This window comes from Microcaecilia unicolor, chromosome 2, assembly GCF_901765095.1.
Source record: "Microcaecilia unicolor chromosome 2, aMicUni1.1, whole genome shotgun sequence".
Taxonomy (NCBI): Eukaryota; Metazoa; Chordata; class Amphibia; order Gymnophiona; family Siphonopidae; genus Microcaecilia; species Microcaecilia unicolor.
In genome coordinates, this window is record NC_044032.1 from 477,755,726 (window position 1) to 477,768,447 (window position 12,722).

General features: G+C 48.4%; 1 protein-coding gene across 5 annotated transcripts in view; it reads left to right on the forward strand.

The window, feature by feature from the left end:
- The window catches only part of REEP1 (receptor accessory protein 1), a 203,856-nt gene that overhangs the window by 147,174 nt on the left and 43,960 nt on the right, over window positions 1-12,722 (forward strand). For 3 of the 5 annotated variants that reach the window (XM_030191053.1, XM_030191049.1, XM_030191051.1), the window contains exon 8: window positions 9,056-9,130. The exons of the other annotated variants lie outside the window; for them this stretch is intronic. In XM_030191053.1, coding sequence (XP_030046913.1) covers window positions 9,056-9,130 — 75 coding nt within the window. The remainder of the gene's footprint in view (window positions 1-9,055; window positions 9,131-12,722) is intronic. 5 annotated transcript variants of the gene reach the window in all.

Sequence of the window (12,722 nt, forward strand, 5' to 3'; positions counted from 1 at the left end):
CCTGGCTCATCCTCTGCTGCCCCCCACCATGATCTGACGTCTTCCCCCCATCCTTCCCCAGCTCCCTTCCCCAAATTTACCTTTGTGGAAGGAAGGGCGGGGGTGACGCTGCCTCAGAAGAGTGCTGCCTGAGGCCCCCGCTTCAGGTGGCCTCATGGTATGGCCACCACTGCTCCTCCCCATTTAGGGACTGATGATCAAATTCTCTGCCCTGTTCTGAACAATGCTGAAACAATGCGGGGAATTAAAGCCCTGATGATCAAAACTAATAGCATGCAAATTTGTGTACTCTATTATTTTTGATCATGGGGGAGAATTCTGCAGGAGGACTGTGCCTGGATATGCGCCCAAGGCACACTCCTCCCATAGAAAAATTGTTTGAAAGGTCCGGGCTGTAAAAAAAAAAAACCCCCACCAGATCCCCCGTACCCACCCCCCAGACACGGGGCTGGAGGTCTGGTGGACCTCCAACCCCCCCCCCACACACACACACACAAACCCCTCCCAGACCTCCTTACCCATCCCTGGTGGTCCAGTGTGACCCTAGTAGCCCCCCCCAACCTGCCCTGGTGGCCTTGTGCCCCCCCCAAGCTCCCTGACCCCACCGTACCTGTAAGTTGGAGGAGGGAGTAGCACTCCTTTAAACACCACCTTCAAAATGGCGGCGCCGAGCCCGGTGCATCCCAGGATGCACTTGGCAAGGCTTCCCTACCATATAACTCCCTTATATGGTAGGGAAGCCCTGTCCAGTGCATCCCAGGATGCATCGGGCAGGGTGCCACCATCTTTTTTTGGCGGGGGGAGGTGTTTGGAGGTCCATCGCACTGCCTCCACTGCGTGTAAATCTCTCTCATAAATATTCATTGTGGATATCCTGAAAACATGACTGACTGGGGTGCCTCCAGGATCAGGTTTGGGAACCACTGGGCTAAGTATTAAAGTAACATATTTTTAATGGGCCTGATATTAAACAAAAACTGATTTCCTAAATTAAAGCTCTTAAATTATGCTTCTAGATTTGTTCCCTATTTTCAGCCAAACTTAGGAGCCTAAGGGGTTCTTTTATTAAGCTGCAGTACAAATAGGCCTTAGTGCACCATTATGCAGGCCTTTCCCACATGCTAAGGCCATTTTTACTGCAGCCATAAAAATCCCCGTTTTCTATTTTTTGCATTAATGGCCATATGCTAATGTTAAGAACACAGTAGCCCTGTAATCAAAAATAGAAAACACCAACCCAAAAAAGGAGTCTAATCATTTTCCAAGGAGGTGATATTCTTATTTTACTTTAAAGAAATTTCAAAAAATCTTTTTGGAAAAATATAAATCACTCTTTAGTAATCCACCAATATAGCCATATCTCAGAATTTTCTGAAGATATCTGAAAGACCTTCCAGCATGAAAAGTCCTCACAAGCTCTTCCAAAAAGGAATGATGGAAACATGAAGTCTCACACAAACATTTAAAAGTAAATATTCCACAATATTCAGACTGCCATATCAGCTCCATTCCAACTAGTTTCACCCTCCTGGGACTTCTTAAAGGGAGCATCATACTAAAACGAGACACAAATATAAACAACATCATCAACTATCAATAAAACAATCCAACAACTACGATTACATTGTACGGTCTGTGCCCTGAACAGGACAGTACAAATAAAAAAGTAGCACATATGAATTTATCTTCTTGGGCAGACTGGATGGACCGTGCAGGTCTTTTTCTGCCGTCATCTACTATGTTACTATGCAAGGTCATAAAAACTTACAATGCCACAGTTCAGCACCGCTTATCCCACATACTGGGGCAATATGGCAAAGATCCAAAAAACAATGATGCATGCGTGCTTAATTCTTATAACCCACAAAAGCACAGCAAAAATCCATACCACTGCATGCTCACCAAATGATATCCAACAAGATGCCAGTGTATGCTTTCTTATTATCCACAAAAGCATACCAAACATCGGAGCTGAAGTATGTGCATCAAACAGTATTGCAAAAACCCGAAAAGTGCCAGCACATGTGTGCCTATCACTCGCAAAAGAACAGAGATTGAATGACAAGCTTTTGTGTAAGAGTATAGAGAATGACACGTTTGTCCCTGTCCCCACGAGCTCTGTCCCCACCCCATTCCTGTCCCCATCCCCGCAAGCTCTGACTCCATCTGCACAAGCCTCGAACAGTTATGTAGTACAACACCAAAGATATAGAAGGAGATGCATTTACTCCTTTACTGTTCGAAATATAAAGATGGTGCATGCTAAGGGTGATGTCAGAGGAGTACAACTAGGGCAACTGCCCTTGGCCTCTGACCAGAGAGAGCCCTAAGCCTGCTGGAAGCTGAAGAAAGTGCAGCCTGGTAATGGGTTTTGGGGTCCCCTCCCAAATTTCTGCCCAGGGCCTGTAGTAAGAATTGCTAAGCCCAAAGCTTACAAGGAGCAGATGCTTGCCGATCTCAGTAAACAATTGCCAAGAGACAGCGTTCACCTAATCTAGCAATTATCTGGGCTCTGGTCTAAGGGTCACACAGAGAATAAACAAGGTTCATTTCCAACTGGTAATACTCCATGAAGCAATATGCCAATATGTACGCATGCTCTATTTCACTGCATGCCATACTTCGGCCCCGGTTTTGGCACCATCAATTTCTATGGGGACAAACTTCGGTTTAGCGCACCACTGATAAGTGCAAGATTTGCTTATATGCATGGTTTAAGACCGCTCCTCTGCAGGAAAGACTCCGCGTAAGCGTGCACACAGAATATGGAAGCCGATTGGTGTGTGACAACCAACAAGATTTCAAATTTACTGCCCCTTTAACTGCCACAGGCAGAATAAGCAAAAGAATGTTGTTAGAGTGTACACTGGGGTTGTTGTTGCTGCGAAGGAACTGTAAGAACTTTAACACTGGTTGAATGAATAGAAGTTCTTAAAACATTAGAAAACAAACAAAGTCAAGCATCTATTGCTAAAGAATATGGTGTCAATCCCAGTCAAATTTCACGTATCTTGAAGCAGAAAGATCAGCTTCTGGAAGACTGGCAAAACAATACAAATCCACAACGGAAACGAAAACAGGTGGGAAAAGCTGAGGAGGTAGAAGATGCTCTTCTTCGGTGGTTTTCTCGAGTCAGGAGCAGACAGTTTCCTGTCAGTGGTCCACTGCTTATGGAGAAAGCTAACTAGCTAGCTAAAAGTCTTGGACTAACTGAATTCAAAGTCACTGTTGGCATAGGCGTAGTTTGACTGTTTCATTTGGGGGGGCAAAGAATGGGCGGAGCATATTAGCATATCATTTGCATATATAAATATGCAAATGAATATGCTAATATGGAGGAAGGAAATGAAATTTACAGGCAAAATATCAGATGCACATTTCAAAAAGCTGACACATTTCAATTAAAAATTATGAATAAAATACTTTTATTTACCTTTGTTGTCTGATCATTTAATTTTTCTATTCGCTTTGATCCCAGTGTCTTCTGTTTTATGCAGTGTCTTCTTTCCAGTAGGCTTCCCTCTGCTCCCCACCCTCCCAGTCCCATCCATCTCTTGCTCCTTCCCTCTGCTCCCCAACCCTCCCAGTTCCATCCAGCTTCTGTTCCTTCCCTCTGCTCACCATCCCTCCGTCCCATCCATCTTCTGCTCCTTCCCTCTGCTGTGCCTGACCTCTCCCAATCCCATCCATCTCCTGGTCCATCCTTCTGCTCCCCAACCCTCGCAGTCCCATCCATCTCTTGCTCCTTCCCTCTGCTTCCCACCCCTCCCAGTTCCATTCATCTCCTGCTCCTTCCCTCTGCTTCCCACCCCTCCCAGTCCCATTCATCTCCTGCTCCTTCCCTCTGCTCCCCACCCCTCGCAGTCCCATCCATCTCTTGCTCCTTCCCTCTGCTTCCCACCCCTCCCGGTTCCATTCATCTCCTGCTCCTTCCCTCTGCTTCCCACCCCTCCCAGTCCCATTCATCTCCTGCTCCTTCCCTCTGCTCCCCACCCCTCGCAGTCCCATCCATCTCTTGCTCCTTCCCTCTGCTTCCCACCCCTCCCAGTTCCATTCCTCTCCTGCTCCTTCCCTCTGCTTCCCACCCCTCCCAGTCCCATTCATCTCCTGCTCCTTCCCTCTGCTTCCCACCCCTCCCAGTCCCATTCATCTCCTGCTCCTTCCCTCTGCTTCCCACCCCTCCCAGTCCCATTCATCTCCTGCTCCTTCCCTCTGCTCCCCACCCCTCCCAGTCCCATCCATCTCTTGCTCCTTCCCTCTGCTTCCCACCCCTCCCAGTCCCATTCATCTCCTGCTCCTTCCCTCTGCTTCCCACCCCTCCCAGTCCCATTCATCTCCTGCTCCTTCCCTCTGCTCCCCACCCCTCGCAGTCCCATCCATCTCTTGCTCCTTCCCTCTGCTTCCCACCCCTCCCGGTTCCATTCATCTCCTGCTCCTTCCCTCTGCTTCCCACCCCTCCCAGTCACATTCATCTCCTGCTCCTTCCCTCTGCTTCCCACCCCTCCCAGTCCCATTCATCTCCTGCTCCTTCCCTCTGCTTCCCACCCCTCCCAGTCATCTCCTGCTCCTTCCCTCTGCTTCCCACCCCTCTCAGTCCCATTCATCTCCTGCTCCTTCCCTCTGCTCCCCACCCCTCGCAGTCCCATCCATCTCTTGCTCCTTCCCTCTGCTTCCCACCCCTCCCAGTTCCATTCCTCTCCTGCTCCTTCCCTCTGCTTCCCACCCCTCCCAGTCCCATTCATCTCCTGCTCCTTCCCTCTGCTTCCCACCCCTCCCAGTCCCATTCATCTCCTGCTCCTTCCCTCTGCTCCCCACCCCTCGCAGTCCCATCCATCTCTTGCTCCTTCCCTCTGCATCCCACCCCTCCCAGTTCAATTCCTCTCCTGCTCCTTCCCTCTGCTTCCCACCCCTCCCAGTCCCATTCATCTCCTGCTCCTTCCCTCTGCTTCCCACCCCTCCCAGTCCCATTCATCTCCTGCTCCTTCCCTCTGCTTCCCACCCCTCCCAGTCCCATTCATCTCCTGCTCCTTCCCTCTGCTTCCCACCCCTCCCAGTCCCATTCATCTCCTGCTCCTTCCCTCTGCTCCCCACCCCTCGCAGTCCCATCCATCTCTTGCTCCTTCCCTCTGCTTCCCACCCCTCCCAGTCCCATTCATCTCCTGCTCCTTCCCTCTGCTTCCCACCCCTCCCAGTCCCATTCATCTCCTGCTCCTTCCCTCTGCTCCCCACCCCTCGCAGTCCCATCCATATCTTGCTCCTTCCCTCTGCTTCCCACCCCTCCCGGTTCCATTCATCTCCTGCTCCTTCCCTCTGCTTCCCACCCCTCCCAGTCCCATTCATCTCCTGCTCCTTCCCTCTGCTCCCCACCCCTCGCAGTCCCATCCATCTCTTGCTCCTTCCCTCTGCTTCCCACCCCTCCCGGTTCCATTCATCTCCTGCTCCTTCCCTCTGCTTCCCACCCCTCCCAGTCCCATTCATCTCCTGCTCCTTCCCTCTGCTCCCCACCCCTCGCAGTCCCATCCATCTCTTGCTCCTTCCCTCTGCTTCCCACCCCTCCCAGTTCCATTCCTCTCCTGCTCCTTCCCTCTGCTTCCCACCCCTCCCAGTCCCATTCATCTCCTGCTCCTTCCCTGTGCTTCCCACCCCTCCCAGTCCCATTCATCTCCTGCTCCTTCCCTCTGCTTCCCACCCCTCCCAGTCCCATTCATCTCCTGCTCCTTCCCTCTGCTCCCCACCCCTCGCAGTCCCATCCATCTCTTGCTCCTTCCCTCTGCTTCCCACCCCTCCCAGTCCCATTCATCTCCTGCTCCTTCCCTCTGCTTCCCACCCCTCCCAGTCCCATTCATCTCCTGCTCCTTCCCTCTGCTCCCCACCCCTCGGAGTCCCATCCATCTCTTGCTCCTTCCCTCTGCTTCCCACCCCTCCCGGTTCCATTCATCTCCTGCTCCTTCCCTCTGCTTCCCACCCCTCCCAGTCCCATTCATCTCCTGCTCCTTCCCTCTGCTTCCCACCCCTCCCAGTCCCATTCATCTCCTGCTCCTTCCCTCTGCTTCCCACCCCTCCCAGTCATCTCCTGCTCCTTCCCTCTGCTTCCCACCCCTCCCAGTCTCATTCATCTCCTGCTCCTTCCCTCTGCTCCCCACCCCTCGCAGTCCCATCCATCTCTTGCTCCTTCCCTCTGCTTCCCACCCCTCCAAGTTCCATTCCTCTCCTGCTCCTTCCCTCTGCTTCCCACCCCTCCCAGTCCCATTCATCTCCTGCTCCTTCCCTCTGCTTCCCACCCCTCCCAGTCCCATTCATCTCCTGCTCCTTCCCTCTGCTTCCCACCCCTCCCAGTCCCATTCATCTCCTGCTCCTTCCCTCTGCTTCCCACCCCTCCCAGTCCCATTCATCTCCTGCTCCTTCCCTCTGCTCCCCACCCCTCGCAGTCCCATCCATCTCTTGCTCCTTCCCTCTGCTTCCCACCCCTCCCAGTCCCATTCATCTCCTGCTCCTTCCCTCTGCTTCCCACCCCTCCCAGTCCCATTCATCTCCTGCTCCTTCCCTCTGCTTCCCACCCCTCCCAGTCCCATTCATCTCCTGCTCCTTCCCTCTGCTTCCCACCCCTCCCAGTCCCATTCATCTCCTGCTCCTTCCCTCTGCTCCCCACCCCTCGCAGTCCCATTCATCTCCTGCTCCTTCCCTCTGCTTCCCACCCCTCCCAGTCCCATTCATCTCCTGCTCCTTCCCTCTGCTCCCCACCCCTCGCAGTCCCATCCATCTCTTGCTCCTTCCCTCTGCTTCCCACCCCTCCCAGTTCCATTCATCTCCTGCTCCTTCCCTCTGCTTCCCACCCCTCCCCACCCCTCCCAGTCCCATTCATCTCCTGCTCCTTCCCTCTGCTTCCCACCCCTCCCAGTCCCATCCATCTTCCCTCTGCTCCCCCCCCCCCGCGAGGTCCAAGATGGGACTCCGTTTACCCCCTCTCTTCCTCCCTCCCTCCGGCGCAGGCAACAGTCTTCAGCTTTTTCAGCGTTCCTGGCAGCGGTAGCGATGTACACGCTGCCTTCGGTCTGCCCCGGAAGCTTTCTCTTCAAGTTCCTGTTCCCACCTATGCGGGAACAGGAACTTGAAGAGAAGGCTTCGGGGCAGAGCCAAAGGCAGCGTGTACAACGCTACCGCTGCCAGGAACGCTGGAAAAGACTGCTGCCTGCGCCGGAGGGAGGGAGGAAGAGAGAGGGGTAGATGGACACGCTCCTCTCCGTCCGCTTGGCTTCCCTGCCCTCTCTGTCTGCGTCCCGCCCGAAAGGAAATGACGTCAGAGGAAGGCGGGACGCAGATAGAGAGAGCAGGGAAGCCAAGCGGATGGAGAGGAGCGTGCCTGCATGTGTTTTTTTTTTTTTTTTTTTTAAACTAATGGCGCGGCGGCGCCTTGCGTCATTTGGGGTGGCATTGCCCCCCCTCGCCCCCCCCAGTCTACGCCTATGACTGTTGGGATAGTTGGAAAGATGGAAGGAGAGGAACATAAAATTCAAGAAACAGCATGGTGAGAAACAAGACGCTGATGACTTTGGTGCTGAAAATTGGGTTGTTTCAGTTCTTCCTACCATCTTGAACGAGTTTGGACCTTGTGACATTTTCAATTATGACGAAAATGGTCGCTACTGGCGAGCAATTCCTGATGGAACACTTGCATTTAAATATGCCAAAACTACTGGAGGTAAAACATCGAAGGACCGACTGACGATCCTCCTTTGCTGCAATATGGATGGGAGTGAGAAGTTGGAACCCATCATCATTGGAAAGAGCAAACAGCCCTGTTGCTTCAAGAAAGTTAAGCGACTTCCTGTGTCATACGAGGCTAACGCAAATTCATGGATGACTGGGGAAATTTGGAAGCAGTGGCTAAAGAAGTTAGACACTAGAATGCGGGTACAAAAGCGTCAGATTTTGCTGCTTTGTGATAATTGTGCTGCACACAGTGATGATGTCAGGCTGTCTAACATCAAGGTGGTCTTCCTGCCACCAAACACTACCTCTCTGATCCAACCTATGGATCAGGGCATAATAGCCAATTTCAAACAACATTTTTGGGCTCTTGTGCTACGTCGTCTGATGAGCGTTATGATGATGAAATGAGCAGCAAGGCACATGCTGACGAAATTCAACAACCTCCTCCTGTCACTTTTGTAAGAGCGCTGGAGTCTCAACACCGTGCGGGCCTCTCTGGAGGCCACTGGATGTCAGTGCTATGACAATTTTTACCATCTGGCAGACATAGTCTATGGAACTCACAGACCCAATAGTGTACAGAGGACTATAACTGATTACTTCAAGTAAGTCTAACGTCAGTTAACGGAGACTGTATACTGTACGTATAATAATAAACCGTACTGTACATATGTTTTATCAGATGTCAAGCTTCTTTTGGTCACAATGGTTAAGTGCATGCTCCGGTTAACTGCATGCATTTCTTTGGTCCCAGACCCTTGCAATTAAGCGGAGTGCACTGTATATATATATATATATATATAAAATTAGTAAAACAAAATAAATATTACTAGGATTACACCAAAGATATGTATGTCTGTAGGAATTATACAAAAATAGAAATCTGTATATATCTATCTATCTATATCTATCTATCTATCTATATATATATATATATATGTAGTCAGTGCTGAGAATTATACCTGAGAATACCAAAAGCTAAATATATTAATATTCTGTCCAATCCTGTATAGGCTTCGGACTTCACTGCCAGATCAAAAGGTTTGTTGAATGATGTGATCAAATAATTATGCTGGTAATTTTGCAGGATATCTGACACTGGAACTGGTGACCATAGGGAATAGTGAAGGGTTCAAAGGCCGCTGGAGGGACTGTATTGCATGGGGGAGGAAGGCATAAAGGTAGCTCACCTGAGATTGATCAAACAGGATGATCCAGGCCTGGATTTCTCCTATTGCATGGGTTGAGTTGTAGTTTTATTTGTCTAACTGGTTTCTCTGGAAACAGGATACTGGGCTAGATGGACCATTGGTCTGACCCAGTATGGCTATTCTTATGTTCTTAGATAATCAGAGGTACCAAATCTATGAATCCAATGTGACAAAGTCAGAACTGGATCAGTCTATTCAACTGACCTGTGGTAAGCTGGCAATCCTGTAGGGACAGCATGTGTTCAGTGCTTCTGTGTGCACACTGCAGAAAATGTGTATTTGGAGGATCAAATGTGTGTGTGTGGGGGGGGGGGGGGGGGGGGTCAGGGGGAAATGGAGATGGATCATGAGTATGGGAAAGTCTGGAGTTAGCCTTTCCTCATAGGGAAGTCGTCCCATCCTCTGTCTCATTTTTGTTGCCCTTCTCTGTACATTTTCTAATTCCACTATATCTTTCTTGAGATGCAGCAACCAAAACTGCATTCAAATTTGAGGTGCAGTCACACCATGGAGCGATACAAAGGCATTATAACATTCTCAATTTCGTTCTCCATATAGCATACGATATAGCACAACCCCTCTTCCCACACCAATTTGATCTACTCTACCATTGTGATATAATTTGTACCCGGTGAACTCGTGCTAAACCTGCGCTAATCAGTTACCATGCGGCAATACCCACATGCTAACCGATTAGCACAGAACACACCCAGCGTCTGCACCCAGCACTAAAAAATAATGTTTTTGCTGCAGTAAGCATGCGTTAGTGCATATCGCAGATTTGTAAAGGGGACCCTTAGTGACTTAAAGGCCAAAGAAATGTACTGGTTAGTCAAAGAAGTAATGAAAAACAGGAGTGCACCATGAATATCCAATACATAATCAGAAGGGTAGTGCTGGAGAGGAATTTAGAGGGCCCATGGCCAATTTCACACAGCTGATGTAAAGAACATATACAAAGGGCTTTCTCTCTAGGGTCAGAAGGTGTGCTTTTTGTCCACTGTGTACGTTTAAGATGGTATTATTTTTGAGGTCTGTCTTTTGTGATCTGGGCTTATCCTTCTATTTTACCAATATGGTAAGAAACAGAGAGGCCTGCAGTTTCATTGGTCGTTGCAACATAAGATCTGCAAGACCTTAGTTTGACAGCATGCACAAGTGTGAAAGGAGACGTGTTCAGCGTGCCCTGTTTTGAATGCCACAATTGTCTACATTTCCTCAGTGTACTTATTTCTATTCATCAAAGTCATGAAATATATCTTTCTTGGTAAATTGAGCCATTGAAAATAACTTAATTTGAGGTAGTATAGTGCTGTATTGGAGCATTGTATGCTCTTAGAGAGAATTTCTTGAGTTGGCTAGGCTGTCATGCCTTCGTGAAACTCTTTATGAACTACTCCTTAACTTCAACAGTAGGCAAAATTGAAATCAAATTTGAAACGCTGACAAGTTATTGCATTTTTTCTCAATATTCTTCCTCTAACTGTTTATTCTCTTTTTCTTTTTTTATATATAAAAATATTCTGGGATCCTGATGTAAGTGTCACACACTATGCATGACATTTTACTTCAGCTATTTACAACAGCCTCCTCGCTTCACTTAACAAATTAACAGTTCATTGGCGTGTTCCTGTTAACTAGTTTGAACCAATTAACAGTGAGTGCTAGTCTCATTTTTATCCCAGTGTTTTTGGTTGTGTTTTCAGAGTTTGCTCTTGTTCATTTGTGTTGAGGCTTTGTTTGGGACTTTATTTTTTTAAATAAACACTGAACAATCTCAAGAGTTTTTTTTTTATGTAGCCTGAAAATACTGAGGCCACAATTCTCCCTAGCCAGATTTCTGCACTCCCTTCTTGTTTCCACTGCGCATCCCAGACAGACTCCAGCATCTGCCAACCCCATATCTGTGACCAAACATCAGTTGTCACAAATTTCCTTCCCTTTCCGTCTGCTACAATGGTGGCAGCCTTTTCTTCCTCCCACAAAATGACTATCGCGCCTTTCTTCCACCACCGACAGTTGGTTCCCCCTTCTTCTGCCTTTTCTACTTGTTCAGCGACAGCAGTTGACTTCCCCTTCTTCTGCCACTTGGTGGTGGTTGGCTCCCCCTTTCTTGTGTTGCACAGCAAGAGCTGTCTGCCTTTTCTACTTGTTCAGCGACAGCAGTTGACTTCCCCTTCTTCTGCCACTTGGTGGTGGTTGGCTCCCCCTTTCTTGTGTTGCACAGCAAGAGCTGTCTGCCTTTTCTACTTGTTCAGCGACAGCAGTTGACTTCCCCTTCTTCTGCCACTTGGTGGTGGTTGGCTCCCCCTTTCTTGTGTTGCACAGCAAGAGCTGTCTGCCTTTTCTACTTGTTCAGCGACAGCAGTTGACTTCCCCTTCTTCTGCCACTTGGTGGTGGTTGGCTCCCCCTTTCTTGTGTTGCACAGCAAGAGCTGTCTGCCTTTTCTACTTGTTCAGCGACAGCAGTTGACTTCCCCTTCTTCTGCCACTTGGTGGTGGTTGGCTCCCCCTTTCTTGTGTTGCACAGCAAGAGCTGTCTGCCTTTTCTACTTGTTCAGCGACAGCAGTTGACTTCCCCTTCTTCTGCCACTTGGTGGTGGTTGGCTCCCCCTTTCTTGTGTTGCACAGCAAGAGCTGTCTGCCTTTTCTACTTGTTCAGCGACAGCAGTTGACTTCCCCTTCTTCTGCCACTTGGTGGTGGTTGGCTCCCCCTTTCTTGTGTTGCACAGCAAGAGCTGTCTGCCTTTTCTACTTGTTCAGCGACAGCAGTTGACTTCCCCTTCTTCTGCCACTTGGTGGTGGTTGGCTTCCCCTTTACCACTTGTGCGTCTGACCATGTCCTACAGTATCAAGCCTTTGTTGACGATGTCTGCTGACTCAGCTCAAAGGTACACGATGGGGGCCAGCAATCATATTAACTTAGATGAATTTTTAAAAACTAGTGGGCTGTATTAAAAAGTCCCATGTGCTCACACCTGATATGTTATATGAAAGAGTCTAAGACCTTAACAGGTCAATATAAATAAGGTTACTGATTCACCTTTATCTATAAGGCCTGTTATTTGTTCACAGAAGAAAATTAGACAAGATTTGTTCTTTGGCTTAACATCTTGTTAAGTGGGTACTCATGATATGACCTATTGTGTCTGGAAAAGTTCATGTACTTCATCTTTTTCACGGGTAGGGCAATAAAAGATATCACAAGCTACAATGGTAATTCATATATTTATAGAATATTATCCTATTACCTGCTATGTCCCCCACTGGGTGCATCTTATTGTATCTTGGCCTGGACAAGTTTGACCATAGACATTCTTAATACAGTGCCTTGTAAAAGTCTTCACACCCCTGTACATTCTTCATATTCTGCTATCTAAAAAATACAGTTCAATATGTATTAAAGTAAAAGTTTGTGTTATTGATCTACACAACGTGCTATACACTTTCATTGTGAAAGAAAATTAAATAAGTATTCAGGAATAAAGAAGGACTAAGAAACCAGAAAGTACTGACTGTATAAGTCTTCACACCCTTTGTTATAGCAAACCCAAATGAGCTCAGTTTCTAAAACTTGCCTTGAAGTTAAATAGAGTCCATCTGTGTCCGGTCACTGTATCTGAGCTGATTCAGATACTCTTGGATGAAGAATAAGGTGATAGTTCTATAAATTGGCACCTCATTTTAGGCACCACAAAGGAGCGTGCTTAGCTCAGATTCAGTCATGACCTAAGGGCAAGTCTAAGCTGGTACAGATTATTAGTGCAAAGCTGTACTGGTGTACCTAAAGTCAGACACACC